At 50.8% G+C, this 26,344-nt stretch overlaps 9 protein-coding genes across 9 annotated transcripts; 3 read left to right on the top strand and 6 right to left on the bottom strand.

Moving 5' to 3' along the window:
* Nucleotides 1-83: 83 nt before the first annotated feature.
* PSV08DRAFT_374942 (uncharacterized protein) lies at nt 84-1,554 on the bottom strand (the record flags this gene model as incomplete). Its single annotated transcript, XM_014222496.2, has 3 exons — nt 84-872; nt 920-1,042; nt 1,096-1,554. The coding sequence occupies 3 exons, from the start codon at nt 1,552-1,554 to the stop codon at nt 84-86; spliced, it is 1,371 nt and encodes a 456-aa protein (XP_014077971.1).
* Nucleotides 1,555-1,921: 367 nt separating this feature from the next.
* PSV08DRAFT_211519 (uncharacterized protein) lies at nt 1,922-3,237 on the top strand. The gene is made up of 3 exons (XM_014222495.2): nt 1,922-2,077; nt 2,127-2,526; nt 2,580-3,237. Exons 1-3 carry the CDS (start codon nt 2,045-2,047, stop codon nt 3,164-3,166), a joined length of 1,020 nt encoding a protein of 339 aa, XP_014077970.1. The 5' UTR covers nt 1,922-2,044; the 3' UTR covers nt 3,167-3,237.
* Nucleotides 3,221-4,156, bottom strand: PSV08DRAFT_339456 (uncharacterized protein). Its single transcript, XM_014222494.2, has one exon. The coding sequence runs from the start codon at nt 4,010-4,012 to the stop codon at nt 3,242-3,244; it is 771 nt and encodes a 256-aa protein (XP_014077969.1). The 5' UTR covers nt 4,013-4,156; the 3' UTR covers nt 3,221-3,241.
* Nucleotides 4,157-5,175: 1,019 nt separating this feature from the next.
* PSV08DRAFT_356854 (uncharacterized protein) lies at nt 5,176-6,167 on the top strand (the record flags this gene model as incomplete). Its single annotated transcript, XM_014222493.1, has 2 exons — nt 5,176-5,246; nt 5,333-6,167. The coding sequence occupies 2 exons, from the start codon at nt 5,176-5,178 to the stop codon at nt 6,165-6,167; spliced, it is 906 nt and encodes a 301-aa protein (XP_014077968.1).
* PSV08DRAFT_412898 (S1/P1 nuclease-domain-containing protein) lies at nt 6,140-9,660 on the bottom strand. The gene is made up of 5 exons (XM_014222490.2): nt 9,325-9,660; nt 8,809-9,275; nt 8,436-8,757; nt 7,440-7,522; nt 6,140-7,307 (listed from the first exon to the last, which is right to left on the bottom strand). Exons 1-5 carry the CDS (start codon nt 9,392-9,394, stop codon nt 6,231-6,233), a joined length of 2,019 nt encoding a protein of 672 aa, XP_014077965.2. The 5' UTR covers nt 9,395-9,660; the 3' UTR covers nt 6,140-6,230.
* A 226-nt stretch (nt 9,661-9,886) lies between these two features.
* Nucleotides 9,887-12,077, bottom strand: PSV08DRAFT_412897 (uncharacterized protein). The gene is made up of 3 exons (XM_014222489.2): nt 11,866-12,077; nt 10,934-11,806; nt 9,887-10,855 (listed from the first exon to the last, which is right to left on the bottom strand). The coding sequence occupies exons 1-3, from the start codon at nt 11,999-12,001 to the stop codon at nt 10,134-10,136; spliced, it is 1,731 nt and encodes a 576-aa protein (XP_014077964.1). The 5' UTR covers nt 12,002-12,077; the 3' UTR covers nt 9,887-10,133.
* Nucleotides 12,078-12,818: 741 nt separating this feature from the next.
* PSV08DRAFT_382501 (uncharacterized protein) lies at nt 12,819-20,008 on the top strand (the record flags this gene model as incomplete). The annotated part of the gene is made up of 5 exons (XM_014222488.2): nt 12,819-12,980; nt 13,035-14,028; nt 14,185-18,644; nt 18,695-19,645; nt 19,705-20,008. The coding sequence occupies 5 exons, from the start codon at nt 12,819-12,821 to the stop codon at nt 19,720-19,722; spliced, it is 6,585 nt and encodes a 2,194-aa protein (XP_014077963.1). The 3' UTR covers nt 19,723-20,008.
* A 447-nt stretch (nt 20,009-20,455) lies between these two features.
* Nucleotides 20,456-22,343, bottom strand: PSV08DRAFT_412895 (major facilitator superfamily domain-containing protein; the record flags this gene model as incomplete). The annotated part of the gene is made up of 7 exons (XM_066093939.1): nt 20,456-20,592; nt 20,652-21,224; nt 21,282-21,514; nt 21,577-21,708; nt 21,762-22,051; nt 22,108-22,256; nt 22,290-22,343. 7 exons carry the CDS (start codon nt 22,341-22,343, stop codon nt 20,557-20,559), a joined length of 1,467 nt encoding a protein of 488 aa, XP_065948018.1. The 3' UTR covers nt 20,456-20,556.
* Nucleotides 22,344-24,740: 2,397 nt separating this feature from the next.
* Nucleotides 24,741-25,778, bottom strand: PSV08DRAFT_374935 (uncharacterized protein; the record flags this gene model as incomplete). Its single annotated transcript, XM_014222486.1, has 2 exons — nt 24,741-25,102; nt 25,184-25,778. 2 exons carry the CDS (start codon nt 25,776-25,778, stop codon nt 24,741-24,743), a joined length of 957 nt encoding a protein of 318 aa, XP_014077961.1.
* Between the last annotated feature and the right edge of the window lie 566 nt (nt 25,779-26,344).

Below are 26,344 nucleotides of genomic sequence, written 5' to 3'. Positions count from 1 at the left end.
CGCCCAATCGTCGCCAATTCGCTTGTTGGTGAAAATTGTTGCGACACTGGCTCAGATATTAAGATAATACTCTGATAAGCATGCTATACTGCGCCGTTGAGTAGATACTCGATAGCACCCTGGACGTTGCCACCACTTCTCCGTAAGGCAGAGACATTACGGTCAAATTCGTAGAAGCCCATTTCATTGAGCTGTCTCAGTTGTGTCTCGTAAACCTCTTCCGGTGGTCGGTTGTCAGCCGGTGGTGGGGGTGAACCAAATCCACCAGGACCAAAGAGAGCAGCAAAAGGGTTGCCAGCTGGTGCTTGGCCGGCACCACCTGCAGCAGCGAATGGATCTGCTCCAGCGCCTCCACCCATCATCTGCATCATGTTACGCATGGCTTCTGGGTTCTGCATCATTCGTTGCGCGGCCTCTGCGATGGGATTGGTCTGACCGCCTTGCGCGCCGGCACCACCGAACAAGTTTGGAAAGGTGCTTGAGGCATCTTGTGTATTTTGTGGAGCACCAGTGTTTGCGCCCTGCTGTTGCTGAGGGGCGAATGGATTCTGACCTCCCGCGAACAGGCTAGCGAATGGGTTGGCTCCGGCTCCGGCTCCAGCACCTCCACCAAAGGCGGCAAATGGGTTTGGTGGTGTGTTTGTATTAGTTTGGTTGGGTGTCGCGGTGGCGCCCTCGCTTGTTGCCGTAGAACCTGATTGCGGTGTGTTGTCCGTAGCACCAGGCGCTGGGAAGCTAGGTGGAGCACCAGGCGCACGTCCACCCATGTTCCGTTGCATTTGCAACTGCATGCGCATCATCTCCGGGCTGAACATCATACGGCGCATTTCGGGGTCTCGCAGTACTTGCTGAAGCATTGGGTTGTCACGGATCTATCATGTGTCAGACGGAGTAAAAACAAGGCTGACAGGAGACGTACCATGGGACTTTGCAACATCATATCGACTACCGCTGGGTTGTTCATAGCCTCGTTTAGCTGGGACAGAAACATGGGGTTCTCCATCTGTTCGAGCATGGATTCGGTGGTCGGCGGTGGGCCCATCTGGTGCATGTCAGCATGATTTCCCTAGGTCGTATAGATTTGAATGAACTCACGCCTCCGTCTGGACCAAACATGTCCATACCAGGCAAGCCATGAAATCCGGCATAGCGCGCACCCGTGAGTCCCGCAAGAGGATTGTTGCCTGTTCCGGCGGCGATGTTGGTGGGTACCTGAGGAGTAGGTGTGGTGCCCGTGCCAGCAGTGCTTGCAGTGCCCTGGCTTGCGGGATTCTGTCTCGCATTACTGGCAGCGCCCTTGACGAGATGTACTGTATGCCCATCCTTGATCTTGACGCTTGCCAGTGTGTCAGGGTCCTTGAGCACGCGGCCCGAATATATCAGACGTTGTCGGTCAGCGGGTACATCTGCGTATTCCGACGTTGAAAGCTTGGCCTTGAGGTCGGCGACGGTGGTGGTGCTGGACAGAGTGAGGACATGCTTCTGGTCGTTTGCGGCCTTGACATTGAAGGTTATCTGCGTTTCCTCGGCGGACGTGGCGGCGTCGTCAGCCATGGTAGCTATTTGTTTCGCACGAGCGTGAGTAGCGAGGGGATTGTGTATAGTCTTGGACTATTTGGCGGCGGAAAGAATACTGTGTCTCCGGAGCGAGATACGTGTGTTGGCGAGAAGAACAGGTGTGTTGAAGCAGACGGAGTGGCTGTGAGTAGCCCTGGATTCGATTGGAAGGCGGTAGAACGTCACTGGCCCCCGCCAACACTACCACTTACCCTGGCATCATTAGCGCGTAGCCGTGCATGGCTTTGCGGCTGTCGCTGACTAAGGAAGTGCTCCAAGCTCTATGTGGAGCGGGAGCGGAGGTCGTCCGGGGTATGCAAGCCGAGGTTATCCATGTCGCAATGGACCGTCTCGGTCTTTCACTGTCGCACTACCTCCTACCTCTACTCCCTTTGGATTGACTTTTGTGTCTGCTATTGAACCTTGAGCCTCCATTGACATCTCGACACTACGTCACAACTATCAGTCGAATTCCCATTCCTCCAATATGAAAGGTATACAACTCAAGGAATATGTCAAGGTAACAATGCCTGATTCAATTCCCTCTTCGTTTTTTCTAAGAGTCGCAGGGCCCAGAGGACCTCAAAGTCCTTGATCTACCCACGCCCGAACCAAAACCTGACGAGTACCTAATCGCCATTCACGCTTCGGGAACGAACTTCTTCGATCTCCTCCAAATCCGAGGAAAGTACCAACACCAACCACCATTTCCATGGGTAGCTGGCTCGGAATTCTCGGGAGTCGTGCTGAAAGCGCCCACTTCTCTGCCGGGAGGCAAGACGCCCAAGTTCAAGGAAGGCGACAAGGTCTTTGGTGCTGGACAGGGTGCATATGCGACACATATTGTATCCACAGAAGAGAAGCTAAAGGGTATGCCTGAGGGCTGGAGTTTTGAGGATGCAGCTGGCGTCTTTGTCACAGCACCTACAAGTTACGCTGGGTTGGTTGTCCGGGCCGGAATCAAGAAGGGTATACCTTACCACCAAACATCTAGCCATACTAGTTATCTAACATATTTCCAGGTGACTGGGTGCTCGTTCACGCCGCAGCTGGCGGTGTCGGCCTAGCCGCGGTTCAAATCGCAAAAGCCTTCGGCGCAACTGTCGTCGCCACAGCTGGTAGCCCCCACAAACTCGACGTCGCACGATCATTTGGTGCCGATTATACCGTCTCATATCGCGACGCTGACTGGCCTGAGCAAGTCAAGAAGATCACGCCCAAAGGCCGCGGCGTAGATATCGTCTACGACCCTGTTGGTCTCATCGCGCAATCCATGAAGTGCACCGCCTGGAACGGACGCCTGCTTGTTATTGGTTTTGCAGCCGGCGATATTGAGAAGATGGCTACCAACCGCATTCTTCTCAAGAATGTGAGTGTTGTGGGATTGCATTGGGGCGCCTATGCGATCCACGAACCAGAAATGCAGGATGTAGTCTGGGATGGTATATTCAAGCTGGTCAAGGAGGGCAAGTACCGAGGGACTGCATTTACGGATCAGGAATATGTAGGCTTGGAGAGTGTGCCTGCTGCATTGAAGGCACTTGGTGGTAGGGATAGTTGGGGCAAAGTTGTTGTTAAGGTCCCGCAGTCCGGCGGAAGCAAAATTTGAGATGCTTCCCACCTCCTATGTTTAGCTATTGTATCATGACCAGTATATTGTTCAATCAAACCATTTCATTACAGGCTATTTGCTCTCTCGAACAAACCGCACAACCATAACTTCAAAATTCATACTTCGATCATGCCACCGGGCATCCCTGGGCAGTCTCAACCCTGCCATTTCCCTCGTGTAGCTCTTCTCCACAACCTCTCCATCCCAACTCAGCGTCTCCTTGCCCACATCAAACCTCCAAGTCTTCGCACACTCCACAACCCGACCCAATTGATCTTTCTTCTCCTCAAATGTCTCCAGCACCAGTTCCAAGACCCACAGATCAGGTAACAAAGAAGTAACGTGTGTGCCCCAGCACTCTACATTAAGACCCAGATTCAGACCTACTCTGCGATCGCTTGCTAGTATTAGCATTTCACCTGTTGATCCGCGGGAACGAAAGGGTGCACCAAAAGTAGGATCGAGACGGAGGTTTTGGTGCGGATCGGTGGATGCTGGGTCGTCGGTCCACGTCCACCAGTCTCGAGCTGCGAGGCGTATAGTAAGATGGGTTATCTTGCCCGCAAGGCAAACGCGCGAGCGGGATGAACAAGGCTGCGCACTAATTGCTGGGACAGGTGGGCTACTTAGCACAGAGTCGATGGACTGGGGTCGTTTATCGGATGTCTTTGTAACAGCGGGTATGAGGACGTTGCCAAAGGAAATGGGGTAGTCTCCAGTCTTCCTGTCATCAAAATCCTGGAGGATAAGAGCTTGCTGGGGAACAACGTAGCAATTTTCATGTCGAGCCTGTGCTTCCCACTCTTCCAAAGCATTTCTTAGCGCTCCGTTTTCTAGACTCATTTGCGGGAGTTTGATGTCCAGTCGCGTTATCTGTGCGACTTACCAGGGCAGTAAGAGATGCCTCTTCACCTGTTCTCTGAGTTCGGTGATGATAAAGGGGTTTACACGCAGCGGCTTTTGGTATGTCTCGAGATATACCGCTTTGCATGTCAGAAGGAGGTTGAAGGCGATATCAGACGGATAGAAAAAGCCTGTTCGCACGCTTCCACGGTGAAAATAGCGATCTAGACGTGCTCCTGGATCTTTGTTTGCTGCAGGCTCGCGGTCTATGGGACAGGATGTTGTGTCTTTGAGAGCGAAGGTGAAGATCAAATCTCGAATCTCTCCCGGGATCAGTGAGTAGAGAGAAGATTCGCTTTGGTCTTTGACCTCAGAGGGAGATATGGACCAAGCGAGGGGCTCTTTGCACTTGGCGACAATTGGGCATGTTCCAGGTCCCAAGTCGGAATCGCAGTTGCATTTCGGGTTTAATACTTTGCGTTTCTCTGTGGCCTGCTGTTCCGCTCTTCGACGCGCAAGTGTGCAACCAGCGCAATTCATGCACGCGCCAGAAATCATGATTTTAAATCTTAGGAATTTTTGGTTTCGAATGGTTTCGAGATTTCGTATATAGACTGAAAACGGAAATGCGATGCTTTTATGTACATGGGCGAGACGTCGCACTAGCGCGTTGTTGCCTTGGAGAATCTAGGCGTCGGCGGCGTTAAGGCTTCCCGTAACCGGTAATAATAGCCACACCATTGATTCGTGCGCACATTTGCCTAAATTCCATGTTGGTCTGAATGCCATGAATCTAAACATTCGGTGAGATTGTGTGGAGACATATACACGACAAATGAGTCTTCCTTCTTCTCAGACAAGTCATACAGCATTTTGCCATACAAGTGCTCAACTCTTTGACAAGAACACGATACTTGAGCTCCATTGCTCGGAATGTTGGACTGGTTTGCTAGCATTTGGAAATGAGATATCACATTGAATATGTTGGAGAACGCGGACAGTCGAAACGGAGTAGGCGATATGCCCAGATTGGGGATTTCCAAGAAACTTAGCCGGACCGACGTAGAAGGGTTCGCGTAAATCCAAAAGGCTGGCAGTTGCTTTTTCGACACTCTCTCCAATTCTCAACACTTGCGTAATCACAAGATTACGCGGCGATCGCTATGTCATGGACATTACTGACATCACGGCTTCAACATGTGGAGTTCATCTTCATTCTCAGGATAGGATCTAAGTATTCAATCTAGTATTCTGTGTTTCATTGTAAGAAACTAGCAAAATGCCTTAACCGATCATCATTGTCGTTACTGGCTCAAATAGCGGCATTGGCCAAGGCATAATAAAACTGCTTGCCAAAACCCGATATCCACAACGATTATACATCTGCGCTACATCTCGCAGCGGCCTAGACCTCAAAATTCAACCATTGCCTCCAAACGAGATCCGATACGTCGAACTCAACATCTCAGACACATCCTCCATCAGAACATTCATCAGCAACACTCTACAGAAAGACAGCAAAATCGACGTCTTAATCAACAACAACGGGGAGACACCCGAGCTAACCGAACGAACGGTTAATATCAATTACTATGGCACAAAAGAAATGTGCCAGCTCTTCCTCACCCAAGGAGAAATGAACAAAACGCCGAATTCGCGCATAGTAAACGTCAACAGCACTGCCTCTTCCCTTTCAAACAACACTTCCCCCATACAATCGCGTTTCCCCTCTGTAAAGTCAGTTTCAGTCATCGATGCCTTAGCTCAAGAATACATTTACGCCGTAAAGTCGCAAAAGCAGGAGGAAGCTGGCTTTGGGGCACCGCCGAAATCATACCAAGTTAGTAAAGCATTTACAAATGCGTTGACATTAGTGTTGGCGAGAGACAATGAGGGTGTGGCAGTGAATTGCTGTTGTCCTGGGTGGGTAGATAGCGATATGGGAAATCAGATTGGGAAGCCGCCGAAGACATTGGAGGAGGGCGCAAGGATACCTGTTAGACTTGGGATAGGCGATTCAGGGGAGGGCGGTAACAAAGACGGAGGCCTGGATAGCGATAGCAAGGAGAAGGTTAGCGGAAGGTATTTCGGAAATGACGGTGTGAGAGATAAAGGGTGGAGGGAGAGCAAGGCAGCGGTAATTATATCTCAATAAACTATCAATTCCACTTGTGGTACACTTATTTAATAGCAATGAAGAAGAAATGACGCAGTAATCTCAATCCAAAAACCATTTCGGCACCTCCGGCCCCCAAACAGCCAAACTCTCATCCCCGGCCTCTCCCCATCCCACAGGCGTATCCTCATTCACCAAATCTCCATCTGCATAATGCTCAATCATGTTTCCCGTAGTATCCCACCAATAATCAAACAACTGGCTCCCCAGGATATGCCGGCCTACGCCCCAAACGCTCTTGTAGCCCTGCTGCGCCAACCACTCATGCCCCAAACTCTGCGTGTCGAAATCATGAACCTCGAAACTGCTGTGGTGTACATGCGATGTAGGGTTTGAAGAGAAGAAGATGGTGTGGTGGTCGGTGTAGCCCGGTCCGAGATCGATATGCGCGAAGATGGCTACGTCTTTTTGCTGGGGGGGCGATGTGGGGTCCTCTGAGGGTACGTTGACGTATAGGAAATCAGTGGGTACAATGTTAAAAGTTCGAGTGTACCATTGCATCTCTTCCTGGAAATTTTGCACACAGAGACCGTAATGGCCGAGTTTGTGCACGGCTGCGGGCCCCGGTTTGAAACGCTGGAAGCGAGCGATGCGGGGTTTGTCTTTTTCGTAGTTTGTGGTCAGGATTTCAGGGAAGGGACCGGGCTCCTTTTTTGTTTGGCCAAATATGAGGTTGATAGGGAAGCCTTCCGGGTCGTGCAAGGTGACCATGGAGCCACCACCAGGGGCATCGGTCAATTCTTTGATCGGACTTGCGCCCGGGACTTTGGTTGCTTTTTCTAGTTCGGCGTAGCTTTCAACTTCGAAGCAACCTCCTAGGAACTTCTTCTCGCCTTGTTGTGCATAGTAGACGTATTGCTCGTCATTGTACCCCTTGAACCATTTCTTGCCTTCGGCCTTTTGGGCTACGCTCATACCAAAGTCGCGTAGGAACTTGGTGATTTCATCAAGATCTGGATGCTGGTATCGCATGTGTACCAGTTTGGTGAGTTTAATTTGCGCGTCGCGATCAATATTTTGTTCTTGTTGCCATTGCCGCAGTGGTTTGCAGGGTTTAGGAATGGCGACCGATTGAGGTACTGAAGATCCACGATTCGGCGATACTTCGCGACTAGAATTCTGAAAACATCATTAACATATCCTTTGTTTAGCAGTAAAGATGTAACGGTTGATGTTTGCTCGTGATTTGATGCATTCCTATACAAGATGGGAACGTGGAAGAGCGGATGTGGGGCCTTTGTGTAGACGTACTACCGGGGTGATCTTTTCGTTAAGTTCTTCAAAGGCCATGTTCGTTTGTATTATCTTTTGTATTAATAGGTTGGATTCTCGTGCTTTAAAATGAAGCCACAAAGGAAAGAATTTATCTCAACTGTGAAAGTTGTTGCAGAGAGGCGAGTGGGTACACGCATGTGGGGAGGTGAGACGTAGTACGCAATGCCGATGTGGGGTCCCGTCATATTGGTAGAAACACACCTGATGCCAAGTTATCGTTGCACTGGTTCCATGCGGCTCGGATTCTCCGAGCAGTACATACTATCAACACTTTTGTAGTGTATGTAGGCTCTAAAAGTTAGAATTCCATTTTCGACGGTCAAAACGCGTGCAAGCCTGCTCCTTTATCAGTCTATTTACATCCCTGACATTTGTTTCCTCCCATCGCATCTTCCATCAGCTGGTGTCGATTTGAGTTGCATGGGGTTGGAAAGCAGTGTGGCGACGGGATACCAGGCACAGGTCACGTGGCGTGGACTATGGCTGCAAAAAAAAGTACAAAACATACAACAGCGGGGATTCGCCAGTGGTCACCCGCCTGACTACTAGTCCGCCGGTCGAAAGCTTAACGTGCGGAGAACAAACGAGATCCAGTGGTCGTATGTGGAAGAATGCTGAAAATTTGAAGTTCAGAGACTCGGTTCCAAGAGCACAAAAGGGAAACGAATGGAGCAAAAGGCTTCTAATACACACGAAAAGATCAAGAATAGACGGAGATGAGCATAAGGTCGTCTACTGTGCAAGGGATAAGGGGCGTAGGATTGTTGTGGCAGATCTAGTCTTGTTCATTAGAAACACATGGACTGTTTCGGATGCGCGGACGGAATGTTGACATTGCAACTATTCTGACTTGGAGGTACGGACCGAGTTCTCAGCAAAATATCACTTTCCTAGATGAGGCCTAAAGCTCGATCATCTCTGACTCTGTAGAGACATGTTTGCTTTCTTCCACGAGTTTATTCAGCCATGTACCCAACCTGAGTGCAGCTTTACTAATCTGCAATTCGATAAGAGGAACAGCACTCATCGCGTACCCATTTGTTGCAAGATCGGTATCGTTTCGCACACGCTTATACACAAAATCGCAATCCCAATGATTGCTCTCTTTCGCCCAGGTTGTTGCGCATTTCTCTGGAGTCGAAGGATCCACGCATGACAGCCACATGTATGGTGCAGAGTAGAATTCATCCTTCCGAATGCGCGAAACAAGGCCAGTGAAAAAGGCATCGATGGACTGGTTAGAGAAGGGATGGCTGACATCTGCCGCATAGTATGGTATATAGCCATCCCAGACCTGTGTCGATGAGCATTGGATAATTCACTTCAGCCGATAGACAAGACTTACGGCATGTAGTTGGGTAGAGACGTTTCCAAAAACTACTTTATAAGTGTTACCGCCTACTGCGCGTCCGCTCGCATGTAGAGGCTGGTGGATATCTCCGAAGAAATGCGCCACCCATTTCAAAGCATAAGAGCAGGTCAGATTGGTCCCTCCTGTTAAATGACCCCTTTGAACCTGGTCTATGCATCCACGCAGGATGCTCGTCTGATTTGCGATAGCGCTCACTACACATCCACCAATGGCGCAGTCACGAGTGTATTCCAAGTAACATTTCTCTGGCGGGCTGTCATGCGTGTCGATCCAGTGCCATTGGTAAGAGAAACGACCTTCTTGGGTGTGTGCATAGGCGTCTGCCCATGCTGCTGAGCGCCCAACAGAGCCGTTATACTGTGGTTCGAGGATCTTAGAAAGGACTGTGGTGGTTTCTGGTGTGAAAAATGTCTCTGCCATAAAGCCGATTTGATTATGGACTGGGTTGACTCAGTAGGGGACATCTCAGGGTATGGCATCACAGCCTACCATCTGTATTCCAAGCTGAAGCTGAAATCAAGAGCGATGCTCCCGCCAATACAACACTTGCACGCATCATGTCGAAATGCCAATGAAACTGTCGTTTGACAGGGTTTCTGAAGAACGTAGGTACCAGGTCCAGTAAGGAGACGTGCTCCTTGCAGCCGTCAAGGCTTGTGGTTAGGAACGAAGAACTGAAGACGGTACAATAGTCACTTGGATGTTAAACTAGATGAACAGAAGTCTGAAGTAAATGCAGGATGAGCTGGTGCAGGTTTGCGTACTGTCTTGTGCGAGACTTGGAAACAGCACGTTGCACGTTCGGCGCATGTGTCGACGCGTGATGCGTTACGATGACGCGCCAGAGCCGAACATAGTTGCAGGGTAACGGCACTAGTCCCAGAACAGTCAGGTACGTACGATGTGGTACATCAGTTCTTGTCACCCCACGGCATGTCGCGAAGATGGCATCAAATCGCAACAAACCTTTCTCATCCTTCAGCAACCACTCTTTATAAAATCTACTGTTATCTGCTCTTGTTGTTCTTCGATTCACCTTTTACGCCCCAAGTTAAGCATCTATCGTATATCGTTACTTGTTTCGTTTCTTTGTCGATGTCTGTTTCTAGCTGAGTAGGAATGCTTTTTCCAGGTTGGCAGTAGTATGAAAAAAGGCCAAATTCTGTTGAATGTGTACAACCGCCATTCCCTAGCCTCTGAGCACCAATGCATCGCTGGATATGCAACAGCACGGCGACACGATGTTGAATCTTATTTATTCGGGATAGGCAAACCAAAACTTGAAAATCCGTAACCACCTACTCTTCTGGCTCAACATTAACATCAACCCCATATTCGTCCACAACCCAGGCGCAAAACTTCTCCCACTTGCTGACCCACTCCTTTAACCTCTGCGCACGGATGCCCTTGCCGAACATGCCATCCTTAATATCCTGTGTCCAATCTTTTGCAGTATAATCGTCAAGACTAGCCCAACGCACACTGTTCTCTGCGAGGGAGCCCAGACCCTCCAACCCCAGATTCTCCCAACCCTGGAGCGCCTGCCAGAAATCATGCGACATACCCGATACACCCTGGCCCAAGATTGTTGGATCGTCGTTACACAGCGAACAAGGGACGCCGCGGGAAAGCAGCGCTGGCAGCGGATGTGACATGATGCTTCCACATAACCTCAACACTTCGTTGGAAACTGGACAGCTTTCCACCAGGATCCGTTTCTCCTTGACCATATCAATTAGCAGCGGATGTTTGTACAAACTGAAGCCGTGACCGATGCGTCGAGTACCGAGGATAATGGCGTCGAAGAGGTTCTCATCTACCGAGTCGCCATCACCAAGCGTCTCACCCGCATGGAAGAAGAAGGGTATGTCAACACCTTCTTGTGCGCATGCTTTGCGGAACCAGAAGAGTTCAGGAGCCAGATCTGAGAGAGAACGTCCGAGATCTTCCTGCCCGACGAGGTCGTAACCTGCGATGATTTCGGGGAATTCGAGTTTCATTTCTATGCATTGCTTCATACCTGGTGCGCTGTTAGTGAGTGAAATTGTGTTTTTGAGACATTTAAGTATATTGACTGCGTTGATGCTGTGTGACATACTCTCAATAACTTGTTTGGTTCCAAACTGACGGATAGTCGTCCAGATCATTCTCGCGCCCCAAAACTCTTTCCCTTCTTCACTCGCTTTGAACTTCTCAATCTCGTCGGCCATGTGTTCGAGCATGTGAAACCAGTCTTCGTCCCACGTTTCTTTTCCTGCGCTGCGATACGGGGTGTAGAAGGCTGACCGCATGTCTACATAGTAGACCCCATCATCAAGTAACTGCTTGCACATATTTCGGATGAACTTGCGGAAAATGGGCTCATAGTAAATCAATGAGCCAAGAATAGGGAAACACGACATGAACTTCCGCCATACTTCGTTGGGTCCTTCATGATGGGAAAGGTGTTCAGACGGTGTGATGGTAACGCGTGAACGAATCCACTCGACAAAGGCCTTTTTGCCTCCATTTGGAAAGCTGTCTGCAGCTTGGTTGACAGCAACCGGTGTTTTGGCGGTATAGCTCTCATTCCAGATGGAGCAGTCAGTTTTGACCACTTTGGAATACGTGAACGAGAAACCGGTCTTGCGCCTTGTCTGGTCATCGACAATAGGGCCATCGGCTACCAAACAAACACCCTCAGTTTTAAAAGCTTCCTCAAGTGCCCAATCAAGATCAACCATGGCCTCTAGATGACAGTGCAACAGTGTGCCTTTTGGCATTTTCTTCACTATCTGCCACAGCTTACTCTTCTCTATGCGCTCCTTGGCAAGTGAGAACATCATACCGGGAAACACATCGACATGATCAGTCAGCAAACTGTCTTCGTATTCCTTGGTCCACAGCGTTTGTTGCTCCTCGAACCGGATTTGAGAGACAATAGCGCACGCTTCCTGTGCCATAGGCGAGAGATTTTGGCGGAACAGATAGTCTGCCAATTGTCAGACCCACGGTACTGAGGCATGAAAACGGAAAGCTGGGTCCACAAACCACTTCGCTGTCTCTTCTCTTGCTGGACGAGCGCATCCCTGCCCTGTAGATACTGTTGGATAAATGGATCGCTTAAACTCGGGACACCTTCCGCCTGCGCCCATTCCTCGTCGTTTGCAGGTTCGTTCGTCGCCATGTTTGCGTCTGTGTGGAAAGTGGCAGTCGAGTGCAAATTGAGGCCGAAAAAGAGTCCGACCAAGGAAATATTGAGTGAGTTTGCTGCCTTGGTGTTTTCCACTACTTCCTTCCCGAACGGCGCTAGTGGATGCTGATATAATACACCTCAGCCTTACCCGAGAAAGCGCCTCTACCGGACGGATGCTATGGCGGCAGTTGCAGCGTGTAGTGCATGCAGGGGAAAACGGCGAAGAGACTGCTGTATAGCCCCGAAAGTCTTTTCCACCAGACGCCTGTGAGCTCGTCAGTCGTGCAGCGCTGGCAATCCCACGCGTTATCACGCGCTCGGCCCTTATCGATTGCCTAGCGCGGTGTCGATGCACGCGCGGGGCGCTGCAGCGGTGCAAGTGATGGTGTGCACGGCCGCCTGCGTTCTCATAGCGCATCATCTGCACCCATACATACGCACCTGCACTTGAACCTGAACCGCTAATCCCCCGGCCTCCGTCGTGTGACTCTCCGGCACGCACTAACAGCTTTTTCTCGTCATAGCATCATACAGCCTCACTAATCTTGTCCAGTGTGCTTGTACTGCTACTCCAGAACCCCCCTACAATCCAACCACCACCGCCTACACAGCACCACGACTTGGCAGGCACAACTCTACATAATCCTACTCATAGAGGTGTAAAAGCGCCTGGCGCTCTGCATTCTTTGCTAGGGCTACCAGCACCACCGTTCATCACTTATGGAGCCCCTTCGCTCTCAGCGATAGGCGCACGAGCTGCCTAAAGTGAACGACTCCGGCAACTCCACCGCCAGTCTCCCAAGGGACTATGGCCTTCTTCTCCGGACTTTCGAGCTCCATCGGCAGGAAGCTACTCCTGTACGGTCTGCGCCAAATCGACATACTCGACAAGGATCCCGCCGACTTTGTAAGCGTTGATGTCGGCAAGCGGACAACACTCGAGGTCCGCGATGTCGGGCTACACATCAAGGTGGGTGATGCAGGTACCAATATTCACACATCACTGTGCTGATGATATTCGTAGAAATTGGTAGCATTGCTACATCTCAAACTACCTCATGAAATCCATCTGTCAAAAGCCCAAGCCTCGTTACTCCGAGTCACGTTCATCCTCGACTTCGGCGTACCCCGAATATCGATTGAAGTGGATGATATACAGATACAGGCTAGACTATTGGAGAATGCCGGCGATGACGTTTCAGCTCATCCCACTGAGCATCCGGACCCATCCCAACCATCGCCACCTCGACGGAGAGCCTCGCCACCACCCACCCGAGACGATTCGAGCGACCCCGGCTCCTCGGAAGAGGATGACTATGTGCCAACAGTGGACGAGCTAGCAAATTCCTTCCTACGGACGGAACCTGAAGAGGAGATACGCGAACTGCAGGAGGAGCTGGCATCTCAAGCGTCATATATGCAAGAGTCAATCGCATCAAGCGATGATGGCGACGACAATTCTGCTGGCATGGGAGCCCCGCTGGCACTTCCAGCATATCTGCGAAACATCCTTAATACCGCCTTGGACCGCCTCAGTATCGCGGTCAATGATATCAACATTGAGCTGGAAGATCAGTCTCCAAAAGATACTCCAGACTCATCAAGGTCGATCCAAAGCTCGCCCGCTGCCCTCAGCTTCCATGTAGAACGCGTTGCCATAGACTCGATAACTTCCAAGGATATACGTGTAGATTTGGGCTCAACAACAGTTCCTGACGCTTCCAAGCTGGGTAAACGAAGAATGCGTGTTGAGAACATTTGTGCACGTCTTGTATCTGATGTGGAGAATTTTGTCTCTTTATCGAGGTTTTCGCAACCGTCCTCACCCCTTATGACTCGGTCAGAAGTCTCGACTAGCCAAAAGTTCTCTGGGGAACCGTCCGCGAGTTACATGTCCCGCCATTCCATTCGTGGGGAGTCTGTGCACTCTACACAGGAAGAGCCCAGTCTTTCCATACACGAAAAACCTAGTCACTCCATACACGAGGAACCCAATCGCTCTGTACACGAAGAGCCCAGTCGCTCCATGCATGGGGTACCTGATCGTTCCGTTCACGAGATGCCTGACCGCTCCATACACGAAGAGCCTAGCCACTCCACATATGAAGTATCTAGTCAATCCGTACATGAAGCAGAGATAGATCCTCTAGGGCTATCGATAGATGAGACTCAAGCTAGTCCGGTCGCTTCACTTCTGCAAGCGCCCGTAAGCCCGCGCAACATCTCCCCACCCCCTCCCCTATCACCTGATCTGCCGCAGCTAGATCTATCCGTGCACACTGTAGACGATGATCGTTTTGCAGATGCGAACTCCGACGATGGCCCAGACGACAGCTCAGTGAATGGCTCACCCAGTCAGTCTCGTCAGTTTTTGCCTCCGCGTGACCTAACCGAGAGCAATCTGCTTTACGACGACGAAGGATTGCTTGACTATGCGATGCAGAACGGTATGCTCAACTTCCAACTCGAAGATGAGCCAGTCGTTGAAGCCTCCGCAAGGGCTCCGAATACCTGGGAATTGAACGATGCTGCTTCAAGTCAACATACTCGGATATCAGAATCTGCTAGTGATGGTTCAGCTTCTGGCCTACCCACTGTATCTGCCTTGGGACGTTCGTTTCGCCCTCCAAGCGTGACCAACTCGCCGTCACAATCGGGATACTCTGAGAGAGCCCAAGGCTCTATCGACAATCTAGTTGTAGCGCACCAACACCCCGCGGAAGATGCACAAAGTCCTGCCAATAGCACACATTCAAATCCTCCGTCGCCACCGGCAGAAGAGGATTTGTCTGAATCAAAGTTTTTCACTCATGACGAGGCTGAAAGCATGTACATGAGTGCGGTGAGTGCGGCACAGGGAAGTTCGATACAGCAGGGGCATGTCCCTGGAGGTTGGGATTCTTCATCAGCATCAAGTAAAGACTCTACTTCAGACAAATCTGGGCCGATCCCTGAGGAAATGGTTTCCGCTAGTACATTAGCGCCAGCAATAGAGACTGAAGACGGTTGCGAAACCCCTCGTCCACGAAGTCGGCAGAGCTCCTTCTCGTCTTCACATACTGGGCGCGCACAAACCCCTGGTCCTGCTCCTCCAGCTATTCAAAGGCAGGCAAAGCGATTGCTCACAATTGATGAGATTACGATTTGGTTTCCCATGGGCCTTAACGATGTAGACGACGACAGCGGAGGGCATGAGGATGTTACTGAGTCGGCGACTTTTGAGTTCAAACCATCAAATCTGGGCGAAGATTCGATATTTGCAGAAATGCCTGGATCATTCTCCAATTACGCCTATTCCTCGTCGCATCGCAAGAAGCCTTCATTAGACGCCTCCACTCGGGTGCGAGCTACGCCAAAGCCAGTACACCCACCCAATCCTCCAAAGCAACCTAAGAAACCGAAGGTCCCATCTATCAACATTGAAGTGGGATCGGTGGCTGGAAACATAGACTTGTCTACAGGTCGCATCATGTTCAGTATGTTCAATCGAATGATGCAAGCCCTGACTGGTGATCCGCGTCAGAAAGAAGACAAGCCCTCAACATCAGAGCCTGCTGCAGGCTCCAAAGAAAACACGACCGATTTTGAGCTGGCTGTCAAGCAAATAGCCTTCTCGTGGCTTGAAAACATCGCGACAGAATCTGTTCAAAAAGGACATGTGCCCAGTTGGCAACTCGATCCTAAGCCAGTGGACGCCATATTAAGAGTCCATCTCTCGAAGATCCTGGTCAGCCAACAAAGCATTTCAAAGGAGTCGCGATCTCAGATACGTATTGGGAAATTTGTCATTGCATCTTTGGATCAAGACATCATTTCCTTCCAAAGTTTGAGACCGAAGTCCAAGAGAATGAGCGGCACTGTGGCAGAGCAGCTCAGCAGTGACGTGGAAGTGGACTTCGTACGAGGGAAAGATGATCGTATTACCGTCGTGACACGACCTGTCAAGGTCATGTTTGACATACAAAAGCTGGACGACGCGCTTGGCTCATTTGGTGGCTTCAGCGGTATGCTGGAGCTAGGTAACTCCTTCAGCTCTGCCAGCGCCTTGCAAAGTCCCGTCATGTCTCCATCACATCCTCGGCCCCGTGGGGTTCATTTCGGCAATGGATTGCCACCTCCAGCAAAAGAGTCCGTGGCACCCGCGCCACCCGTCAATGGTCCCAAGATCCAGGTGCAGTTTGGCGAAGTTTCTTTCACACTAAAAGGAAAAGCATGTTCTGTGCAGCTGCAGACTACATCAGTGCGTATTGCAGTACGTCAAAGCAATGTCCGTCTCAAGGTTTCTGAGCTCCAGCTCATAGGACCCTACACGGAAGTCGGTCAAGGCAATGCACCTTTCATCGCAGAGCTGAAAGGAACCACTCTCAACTTCCTCTTTGCCCCTGAAGAGACAGATTTGACAAGACTCATTTCCATGATAACGCCATCGAAGGACCCGTACGAGAACAATGACGACATCCTCATCGATACGTTGTTGCGCCAACGGAGAAAAGGCTCAGTCCTTCGGGTTGAGTTTGCCCAAGTTGGAGTCCGTATCTCTGACCTAGAGCAAATGAAAACCTTTGAAGCACTTGGCGCAGAGTTGGCACAATTATCCAAAGTAGCCAAATACTTGCCTGATGACGACCGACCAGGTCTACTGAGTTTAGTGTCGGTGAAGACATTGGACATGCGTGTAGTCGTAAACGAGAAGCTTGGAGATCTTTCCGTTACCTTACAAGACAGTGCGCTGGCTCACGTAGGAGTTCCTGCTTTGTTGGCTACCGAAGTCGGAAAGGCAATTGTATGTCGGGATGATGAAGTGCTGATCCATGAAGTCGTAAAGATGCGCCCGTCAGAGCAGTTACCTGCAATTATGTTGAGAATGGTCGGTGACGAGATGGAGCCTGTGGCGAAGGTGAAATTCTACAATCTCTGCATCGAATATCGAGTAACGACCGTCATGGCCGCCCTGGGCATCTCGGAAGATGGCACAGTTGACGATATTGCATTGGAAGTTGCATCAAGCGTTGCAACCATTACAGGCGCACATTCGCCTCAAACACTTAGTCGACAATCTTCGCAGGCAAATCCGCCTTCTGGACCTACCGCTAAGCCGCTACAGCTCGATCTTCTAATGAGAAACTGCGCGATCGGTCTGAATCCCCGAAAAACTTCATCGAAAGGCCTTTTCGTACTTACAGAAGCGCACATTGCGGGCAAACAGGCAAAGAACAACTATTCAGTCACTGTGGAACTTCGTAAGGCTTCAATGCATGCCATAGACGATGTGGCTCGTTTGGAAGACGAACATCAGCCGGCATCACCAATCTCAACGATGAACCGTCAACTCTATGAACTCAGTGAGCTGGGATATGTGTCTCTCAGCTCAATCTCGGCTGCTAAGGTGTACGTCAACATTGCAGGCGACGGGAAAGAACAACCACAGTTAGTAGATATTGAGTTCAAGAACGAGCTTTTTGTCATAGAGTCATGCGCAGATTCGACACAGACTCTTATTGCCATTCTGAACGGCCTGCAACCACCATCACCACCCTCGACAGCTGAGCAGTACCGAACAGTTGTGCCACTACAGCAGATGATGGAATCTTTTACGGGTGATGCGTTGGCGCAGGACGAAGACATGGAAGCCGATGATTTCATGAGCAACGCCGATCTTGTAGAAGATGATCTCCCAACTAACCTTGAATTTGTTGGAAGCATCTACAATTCACAGTCTTTGCCAACTGAAGAAGAGATGGGAGATAGTCTGCTCGGTGAGGATGACCTCGGTGCATTGGCGACACCTCCCACCACCCGCCAACGTGGCGAACGGGCATTACTGGAAAGCTTCCAAGAAAAATATGAGATCACACAAGGCGAGGAAGACTTTGACTTTAGCGAAGAGTATTTCAGGGACGCAGACACGGAGCAAAAGGGCAAAGCTCGAAAGTGGGATTCTGCCAAAAACCAGTACCATCTTTCGAACGAGTTCAAAGCTCCAGATGCGCCACTCAAGGTTCGCGTCCGCGACGTCAATGTCATCTGGAATCTCTATGATGGTTATGACTGGCCAAGAACGCGCAGTATCATCAGCCAAGCTGTAGATGATGTCGAAGCCCGCGCCGAGGAGCGGCGACGGAGAGTCAGGGAAGAAGATGAGGATGATGACTTTGTCGAGGAAGACTTCTTGTTCAACTCCGTATGGATCGGCGTTCCTGTAAAAGACGAGAAGGGAGCTCTCGCCCGGCGTATCAACCACGATATTGACGATCTAGCCAGCGAGACCGGTAGTTATGCCACCTCGACGGCAACACGCTCTACAGGGGCTACTGCTCGACCACGTGGCACAACCAAGTCTAGACGTCGGCTCAAGCTGGAGCGAAGCAAGCACAAGAAGATCGCATTTTCGCTTGTTGGCGTTGCAGTAGACCTTATCGTCTTCCCGCCGGACTCAGGAGAGACGATAAATTCAATAAACGTGCGAGTGCAAGACCTTGAGGTTTTCGACCACGTGCCTACGTCAACTTGGAAGAAGTTTGTTACTTGTGCAATTGATCCAAGCACTCGAGAGCTCATTCGTCCTATGATCAATCTTGAACTCGTTACAGTCAAGCCAGTCACGGACTTGGCAGCATCTGAGCTCGTAATAAAGGTGGGTTCAAAGTTTATTAGATAAACAGCGTATTCTAACAAGATTAACAGGTCACCATACTTCCGCTTCGGCTGCATGTGGACCAAGATGCTCTAGATTTCATCACGCGCTTTTTCGAATTCAAGGATGATTCTGTACCAGCTGCTCCCCCAGCTGGTGATCAGCCATTTATCCAGCGCCTTGAAGTAATGGCCGTCCATTTGAAGCTCGACTACAAGCCAAAGCGCGTAGACTACCGCGGTCTTCGTTCAGGACACACTACCGAGTTTATGAACTTTCTGATACTTGATGGTTCTGACATTGTCCTGCGACACGCAATCGTTTACGGTATCACATCGTTTGACAAGCTGCACAAGACACTGAACGATGTATGGACGCCAGATGTCAAAGAAAATCAGCTTCCGGGAGTTCTTTCTGGTTTGGCGGCTGTGCGACCATTGGTAAACGTTGGCTCTGGACTCAAGGACCTCGTTGTCATACCGATGCGGGAGTACAAGAAGGACGGCCGCATCGTCCGCAGTTTGCAAAAGGGCGTCTACGCTTTCGCCAAGAACACGACTTCGGAAGTAGCACGTTTGGGCGCAAAGGTAGCGATTGGGACTCAGAATCTGCTCGAAGGCGCTGAGGTTTTCCTCAACCCCCAAACAGCCTCGCCCGGTCGCCACCAATCCCACGAATGGGATGGTGAAGATCCAAACTCTGATTCCGAAGAGCCACGCGCAGTATCAAACTACGCGAACCAACCCATTGGTGTACGCGCCGGCCTACGCAGCGCAGCTAGACACCTCGAGCGCGATTTGCTCACTGCGCGCGACGCCGTCATAGCCATTCCAGCAGAAGTCATGGAAGAAGGCAGCGGAACAGGAGTAGCGAGAGCACTTGCTAGACATGCACCTACGGTTGTCCTACGCCCCGCGCTCGGTGCCACAAAGGCACTCAGCAACGCCTTGCTGGGTGTCGGCAACGCGCTTGATTCTGACTCGAGACGCAAGATTGAAGACGTAAGCTATCCCGTATTATTTGGTATCTAAGATGGCCAAGAGCTAATGATGACTTGCAGAAATACAAATCTTATTAGACGGTTGGACGCGGGGATTGTTATTTTCCCCATGTGTTTTTTTGGACCATGAACGAACACTTTGTTGCCTTTATGGCTATACCCTGCTCTTGGTTATTTTTGTCGTCGTTTTTTTTTGGGAGAATTTTTTGATCTGGTCAGATTGCGTGCATAGCGACGGATGGAGTTTCAAGATGCAAGGCTGGAAGGGGCGTCATCTGTCAACTTTCTTATCTGCGCATGTCTTTTTGCTTGTTTCAGTTTTTTGGTCGTTTTGTCGTTTTGTCCAACTGCTAGCATGGAGTAAATGCCATTATGACATTTTTTTTCTTCTTTTTTTCCTTATTTCATTTACTGGAACCACTTGGTTTTCATTACAGTCTGTTTGAGGACGCTCTTCCCCTTCGTTTTCCGCAAGACTAGAATGAGAGATATGGGTTAGATGCTTTTGGAACGTTGTTTCCTGGGAAATTCGTCATTGCATCATGTGATCGTCGTTTTTTCACATGCTCTCGTTTCGGCATGAGGGTTTGACACCAGGCGAATGGAAGACAGATTAGTGATCTGAGAATCAGCCCTGCTTATGTTTGAACCGAGGAAGACGTGGATATTGCCGAGATCACGGGACGTGGGTGGGTTGGGGTTTATATAGTACAAACGCCGAGGCATAGAAACTTGCGGAAGCATCGGATAGGATTGCAGCTTCTCATTCACAAACAATGGATTACAGGGGAAGTGAGAATCAAGTGAGTTATATGTTCGTTATTTGAATCGTAAATACTAAGTAGCAACCAGGTATCATTCAAAATGGTATCGCTTGATACGCTGTCCGTAAACAAAGTCGAAATACAAGATTTAGTAGGTATATCTGAAGCCCTTCTGGTCGCCATCCTGTTGGGACTTGTCAATATTCGTTCGGACAGATACAGCAAATAAGAGGCAAGACTTACATCGTTGTACTCGAGCTCAATCTCTCCACGATCGGCACGCTTGTTCAAGCTCCATGACCTCAGTGTAACGAGGCCGACAACGACAATTGACAGCAGGCAGCAAGCAATGCAAGCGTAAAGACCTGGCTTATAGTGGGGCGCATCTTGTGTCCTGAAAACAAGACCTCCTGCAATACCGCCTACTCCGCCCATACCGACAAGAATGGCGGAGCAGAAAGCACGCTTCCATTGACCCCTGATGTTGTTTGCCTGGTACGACATGGTGGCTGGGATGTTGCTGTTGGCTCCGGCAGTTGTGAGGAAGACGCCAAAGTACCTGATGTTGGCGTTCTTGTGGAAGCCCATGATGGGAAGTCCAATGAGGCAGAGTACCATGTTCGCGATGACGATGGGTCCACGGATGCGGTACTTGTCGCCGAGCCAGCCAGTGGTGTACATGACGATAGCGGCAAAGGCGTATGGGGGAGCAACCAAGCACTGAGCAGCACCGACTGAGAAGCCCATGTTTTGTGTTAGGATGATGGGAAGGAAGTAGGCAAGAGCATAGGTGACGGTGGTGGTGTTGAAGAAAATCTGGGCGAGTCAGTATGCAAGGTCATGGATTTCTAGTGTGGATGCTTGAAAACATACCAAGGCGAAACCCCAGATCTTGATGTCGGTTCCACCCTTGAGGAACCTCGCAAGCGAGAATGGCTCGGGCTTGGCATCACCACGATCCCTGTTGACACGGTCGATGATGAACTTGGCCTCTCGCTCGTTCAAGAATTTCCAGCTCTTGTGTGCCTTGTCTGGGAAGTCGACGAGGGCCCAGTAACCGACGATACCAAGGAAGCATGTAAGCGCGCCTTCGATGATGAAGATCCCTGCAGGAAGAATTAGATATCAGTGTCGCTTGAGGGAATGCGGTTATGAAGAAGAAACTCACAGCGCCAGCCGTTCAAGCCCTCACGTCCCTTGAGCTGCATCAGACCATAGGCGAGGATACCAGCACAGGCGGAAGCCAAACTGCCGAGGATGTAGAAGACCGAGTACCGCTTTCCGATATCGAAGCGAGTGTCTGTAGCAGTTGTCAATATGGATCCAAGAATCCGTGAAAAGGAGCATGCGTACACCATGTCGACAGCAGATAGACACAGCTAGGGAAAAATCCGGCTTCTAGCACACCTAGCAGAACTCGCAAGCCAGCCATGGTGCCATAGTCGTTTGCAAAGCCCATGCCAATCATGACACCACCCCATGCTAATACGATAAAGGAGAGGAAGTTGCGTGGTCCGAGGTAGCGGCAGATGACGGTGGCTGGGGGCTGGAAGACAATGTACGAGGCGAAGAAGACGATGGTGACAATGGAGTAGTGGGAGATTGTGCCCTCGAGGACATAGAGTTTCAATTCCGCAGTCATACTGGAAGGGGTTAGCTGGGAGTTCAAACAACAGCAGCAAGCATGGCTGGTACGGACCCAGCAATGGCAGCAGCACTCAGATTGGTGCGATCCATCAAGCTGATGCAATACAGGACGCCGACAGTCACGACAAGGCGGCGATCGATGCGGTGGATGATCTTTCTCTGCTCGCGCTCGGTAAACTCGCACTCGTAGGGGGCGCCATCCTGGGAGCCGTCGACATTTTCCACGAGGGATACCTGCCGCTTCTCGAGGATATCGTCGTTATGGGAGACCTGGTTGAGAGAGGCCATTGTGGATTGCGGGGGCAGGGGAGGGAGGAGAGAGGTGGGCAGGCTGAAGAACAGGGACGGGGGTGCATGATATATGTACGCATGTCGACGTTATGTCTATGTGTGTAGATAGGGACATGGCCATGCCAGCCCCAGCTCCTGACATTTGCCTGCATGCTCCCCCGCCATGGCAGCCTGCCAAGAAAAGCAAGCGCAATGGGGAGTGTTCTTGCTGTGTCCAGAAAAGTACCGAGGCACAGGGCAGCATGGGCTCTACGCCGCCCGCAAAAGAAGAAAGAACGCCGCGGGTGGGCACAAAACGCTGGCTTTACGGCAGGCGGAAAAGCTGGGGAGAGGCTTGGCATGTGGGGTCCCCGCACGCTGCCGTCCCCCGTCTCGCCCGCCGTCGACAACAAGACATTCCAAGCAAAGCGGAAGTTGTCTTGTGCCCATCGACGCCTGTCTTGTTATCCACCGCATCCATGCTGCCCACAGGAACGCGAAGAGCCGCACGCAGAATTGACCGAGCTGCCACCGACGGCCCTCATTCTTTGTCCGCCCTCTTGACGCTGCATCACCCGGCCTCCTTGGAAGGTGTTTCGACTACACGCGCGGGGTAGTTTCGCTTGCTGTTGCTCCACCGGGCCCATTTTCACGCTCAACATCTTGTCCCGACTTGGATACTGCTCCGGAAGGCGTTGTCCATGTGTGGCCACGAGCCGCATGCGAACAAGGGCGCATTGCTGCCATGGCCCGCGCCCCAAGCCGCCGGTCCCTTGGCAGAGACATCCATGTGTCGTCATCTCGAGCCTTTCAAGTGCTCCCTGTCGTCGCCCCTTTGTGTAATAGGTGTACGCGTCCTGTTTGTGCAACCCTGTGGCTCATGACAAACATACGGGAAACATCGAGTTTGCCTCTTGGACACAGCATCAACTGGCGCGCCTTTTGGATATTCGGGCATTCGGGGCACTCGGGGAGATACTAATGACCTGCAGGCTGCCGGTTGCTGCTAGTTAGTCAACTCGGCACCATACCGCCCTTTGGCAGCTGCACTGTCCTTTTCCCACATCCGTATTCTGGCCTGATTCGCCTACCGATGTCCCTGTCGATTGATCAGCAGTCTCCAAGATCTAGTCACGCATGCAAAAACTCCGGCTAAGGACCTCCTTTGATTTCCGTCACTACGCAGGGTGCCCTCAGCAATACTTGTTTGCGTTTAGATCTGTGGCGCAATCACCCCACCATATGCATCTTACTGGCTTTCGCAGAACACTCATATCCCAATCATGTCCATGGGCTGGAACAACTGCGAGGCCTCCATCAGCCATCATAAGTGATAGTTTCCGCACATCGAGCTGAGTCGTTAGGTCTAGCCGACATTCTGGGCCCATTATCGACCTTTGACGCGAGACTAGGGCCCCAACTGCATTTGCCAAGCGGCCATCTCAACTGTGCCCTGGAAAAAGCACCACCCTAGTCACAGAAAACCCACGTGTAAGTGCCCTACGAGCCAGCCCATTACAAGTGGCGATCCTCGCCTCGTATCCTGGTGGTTGGGAGCACCCAATGCGCCTCTACCCCGGATTCTCTCTCGACTACATATCTAGATAAACAAGCCAGTCTACTTCTTCGTCCAATCACACCTCAGAAGCCGGTGCACTAGCCGAGGCACATGCAGTCTCTCAACACCAAGCCGTCTTAGTAGTTCTCTCAGATGAGGCCTACAAATTCCGACCAACACCCTTCACCCCTCCATATTCGTATATCTAAGCTTAAACAAAGGACTCTTTGCCAATCACAATGGGCTAATGGGCCGAGGCACTTCCCCTCAATGCCTTACAGTCACACTACCCACCGGCTTGCAGCGCTGAATTTACGGCGACCAACAATCTCCCAAGAGATGAGTGTCTTGGAAACGAAATCAAAGGGTACAGGGTATAGACCATCCAATGGGATTACCAACTACTGTTTACGTTCCGAGGTATGGAGCTCGAGACATGGGGTAGCTAAGGTAGTGGGTGCATGGTGGATAAGCCACAATTGCTGGGCGTTGCCAGGGAGGTGGTTGGGCTGATATGGTCGCTCATAGGCCAGAAGCTTGTCTTTGGATCTCGTCATGCTAGTTTTCTAGACAACTATTTCTCTTATCCATCTGATTTTCTGTCATTGTGATATCGTGTGTGGTGAGTTGAACAGAGACCGAAATATCTCCAGATTTCCAAGCAGATAGTTTCAGGTTACATCTTTTTCGAGGCTGTTCAGGAACATACGTCTGCTGTTGAACCTCCTATCGAGAATCCTATCGAGACTTGCTCACTACCCTATATCAATAGTGTTACAGCGTATACCACCGCTGACGAAATATTCCCACCCTTTACTCCATGCGAACCCGTCGTATACAAAGCCCTCGACTCCCACCTACAACGTAAACTTCTTGCCCGCTTCCGTCGTCGGAAAAAAGTGTGCAGCGTTTCCCTTTTGCTTGGGCATCTGAAACCTCTGTGTCACAGTCGAATGCAGCAAAAACAGCAACGCCAACCTAACCGTAACAGTGCCTTTTGCCTCATCCAGCACCTCACTGTGCTTAATTGGATCCGAGTAATAGACATGCGGCTCCACCATCGAATACACGAATGCAAGCCGCTCCGGTTCTCCCGGCTCCGCTATATTCATCTTCTTGCCCTTGTACACAATAGCAAAGTGAAGAAAAATAATCTCGTCACTGCTGACCAGAAACCCGTATTCCGTGTTGCACGCGAGCATCCAGCGCGCTACATCGCCTAACCACACATCACTCAGTCCCTCATCCTCAAGTGTTTGGGAGAAGAAAAAAGAAAGGGGGGGGGGAAGGCTCATCTTACCCAACACACACCGCAGACTTCCCCACGTATTCCTGCCCACATTCTTGATCGCCGCCGTCAACGCACCCGGTCTTCCACCCAGATACTCTGCATGCCCCACGAGTCTCACTTCATCCTTGCCACTCGCAGCCTTTGAGCGAACAACAAACGCCGGCGTGATTCCCTTCGCAGCCAACTCCTCGTTCTGCTCGCCCCTCTCGAGCCAGATGCCCTGCGGTATGTCGTCGCCACAGAGATCCCGCATAGCCTGCGTGGTAAGTAGCGTGTTGTAGATCCTCTCCACAGGCCGCAGGACTTCGCAGATGAAATGGTATTCTAGGCTCAAGGGGGCGGAGAGGGGGCAAGGAGGGTGGGACGTAGCATCTGGCAAGTGGGCTTGGGAGTCTCCGAGTTGGCGGAAGGCTTGGACGCATTTGTCGTGCTTGAAATGCTCGATTGCGGCGTGTTTGAAGTTGTGCCAGCGGTACACGTAGCCTAAGTACCAGTGGCGTATTGCGTCGGCGGGGAGGAAGAGGAGGGTGTCGGGGGTGGGTGAGGGGAGGTAGTCGGTGCGGAAGGGTTGGAGGACTGCGGCGAGGGCGTCGAGGTGCTCCATGTCTCGGAGTGGGCTCAAGCGGTCGAATGTTCGTGGTGGGTCTGGAGAAGTATCTTCTGGGGAGCCATGGCGGGACTTTGGTTTTGTGGCGCTGATGGACGAAGGGTCTGGAAGGGTCGCGGTTGAGGGTTCACGTCTACGTGTACTTGGTTGTCCGGCGGGCGAAGAGCTTGCTTCTCGCTTTCTAGACTAGCGGTCAATATATGATTTGCAACAGGATGATGCTAGGTGTCTCTTTTACTTGTTTTCGGGTTGTTTGTCGGTACTACGAGTTGTACTTATGTCTCTAAGTGCATCACCGATCATTGCTTCGTAAAGACTGACTGCATGGTGCGGAATCTACTCGCTGTTTTCTAGCAACCTGCGTGCTATATGAATGTCTTCAATCCTGGTAGCGTCTATGAATGTATTCAAGAGGAGTCGTTGTTGCCCAGTTAGATTTTCCAATGAGTTGCCGGTTTCTGGGGAGTCTTCTTCTTTTTGAAGAGACATGGCGAAAGTGGCTGTTGTGTTACGAGAGTGTGGTTAACGATGGGATGATTAGAGGGGGTGCTTAATGACGAAGA

The sequence above is a fragment of the Bipolaris maydis genome, assembly GCF_028858645.1.
Source record: "Bipolaris maydis strain C4 unplaced genomic scaffold PSV08scaffold_17, whole genome shotgun sequence".
NCBI lineage: Eukaryota > Fungi > Ascomycota > Dothideomycetes > Pleosporales > Pleosporaceae > Bipolaris > Bipolaris maydis.
Note: the sequence above shows the minus strand (reverse complement) of the source record. Positions and strands in the feature narration are given on the sequence as shown.

Coding starts and splice junctions, on each gene's coding strand:
- PSV08DRAFT_412898 (XM_014222490.2), bottom strand. CDS start 9,394: ATGATGCGTGCAAGTGTTGTATTGGCGGGAGCATCGCTCTTGATTTCA. Junction 9,276..9,324: donor TTCAGCTTGGAATACAGATG/GTAGGCTGTGAT, acceptor GAGTCAACCCAG/TCCATAATCAAATCGGCTTT. Junction 8,758..8,808: donor TCTCTACCCAACTACATGCC/GTAAGTCTTGTC, acceptor TCATCGACACAG/GTCTGGGATGGCTATATACC.
- PSV08DRAFT_339456 (XM_014222494.2), bottom strand. CDS start 4,012: ATGAGTCTAGAAAACGGAGCGCTAAGAAATGCTTTGGAAGAGTGGGAA.
- PSV08DRAFT_412897 (XM_014222489.2), bottom strand. CDS start 12,001: ATGGCGACGAACGAACCTGCAAACGACGAGGAATGGGCGCAGGCGGAA. Junction 11,807..11,865: donor AGAGAAGAGACAGCGAAGTG/GTTTGTGGACCC, acceptor GACAATTGGCAG/ACTATCTGTTCCGCCAAAAT. Junction 10,856..10,933: donor AACCAAACAAGTTATTGAGA/GTATGTCACACA, acceptor ACAGCGCACCAG/GTATGAAGCAATGCATAGAA.
- PSV08DRAFT_211519 (XM_014222495.2), top strand. CDS start 2,045: ATGAAAGGTATACAACTCAAGGAATATGTCAAG. Junction 2,078..2,126: donor AACTCAAGGAATATGTCAAG/GTAACAATGCCT, acceptor TAAGAGTCGCAG/GGCCCAGAGGACCTCAAAGT. Junction 2,527..2,579: donor CCGGGCCGGAATCAAGAAGG/GTATACCTTACC, acceptor ACATATTTCCAG/GTGACTGGGTGCTCGTTCAC.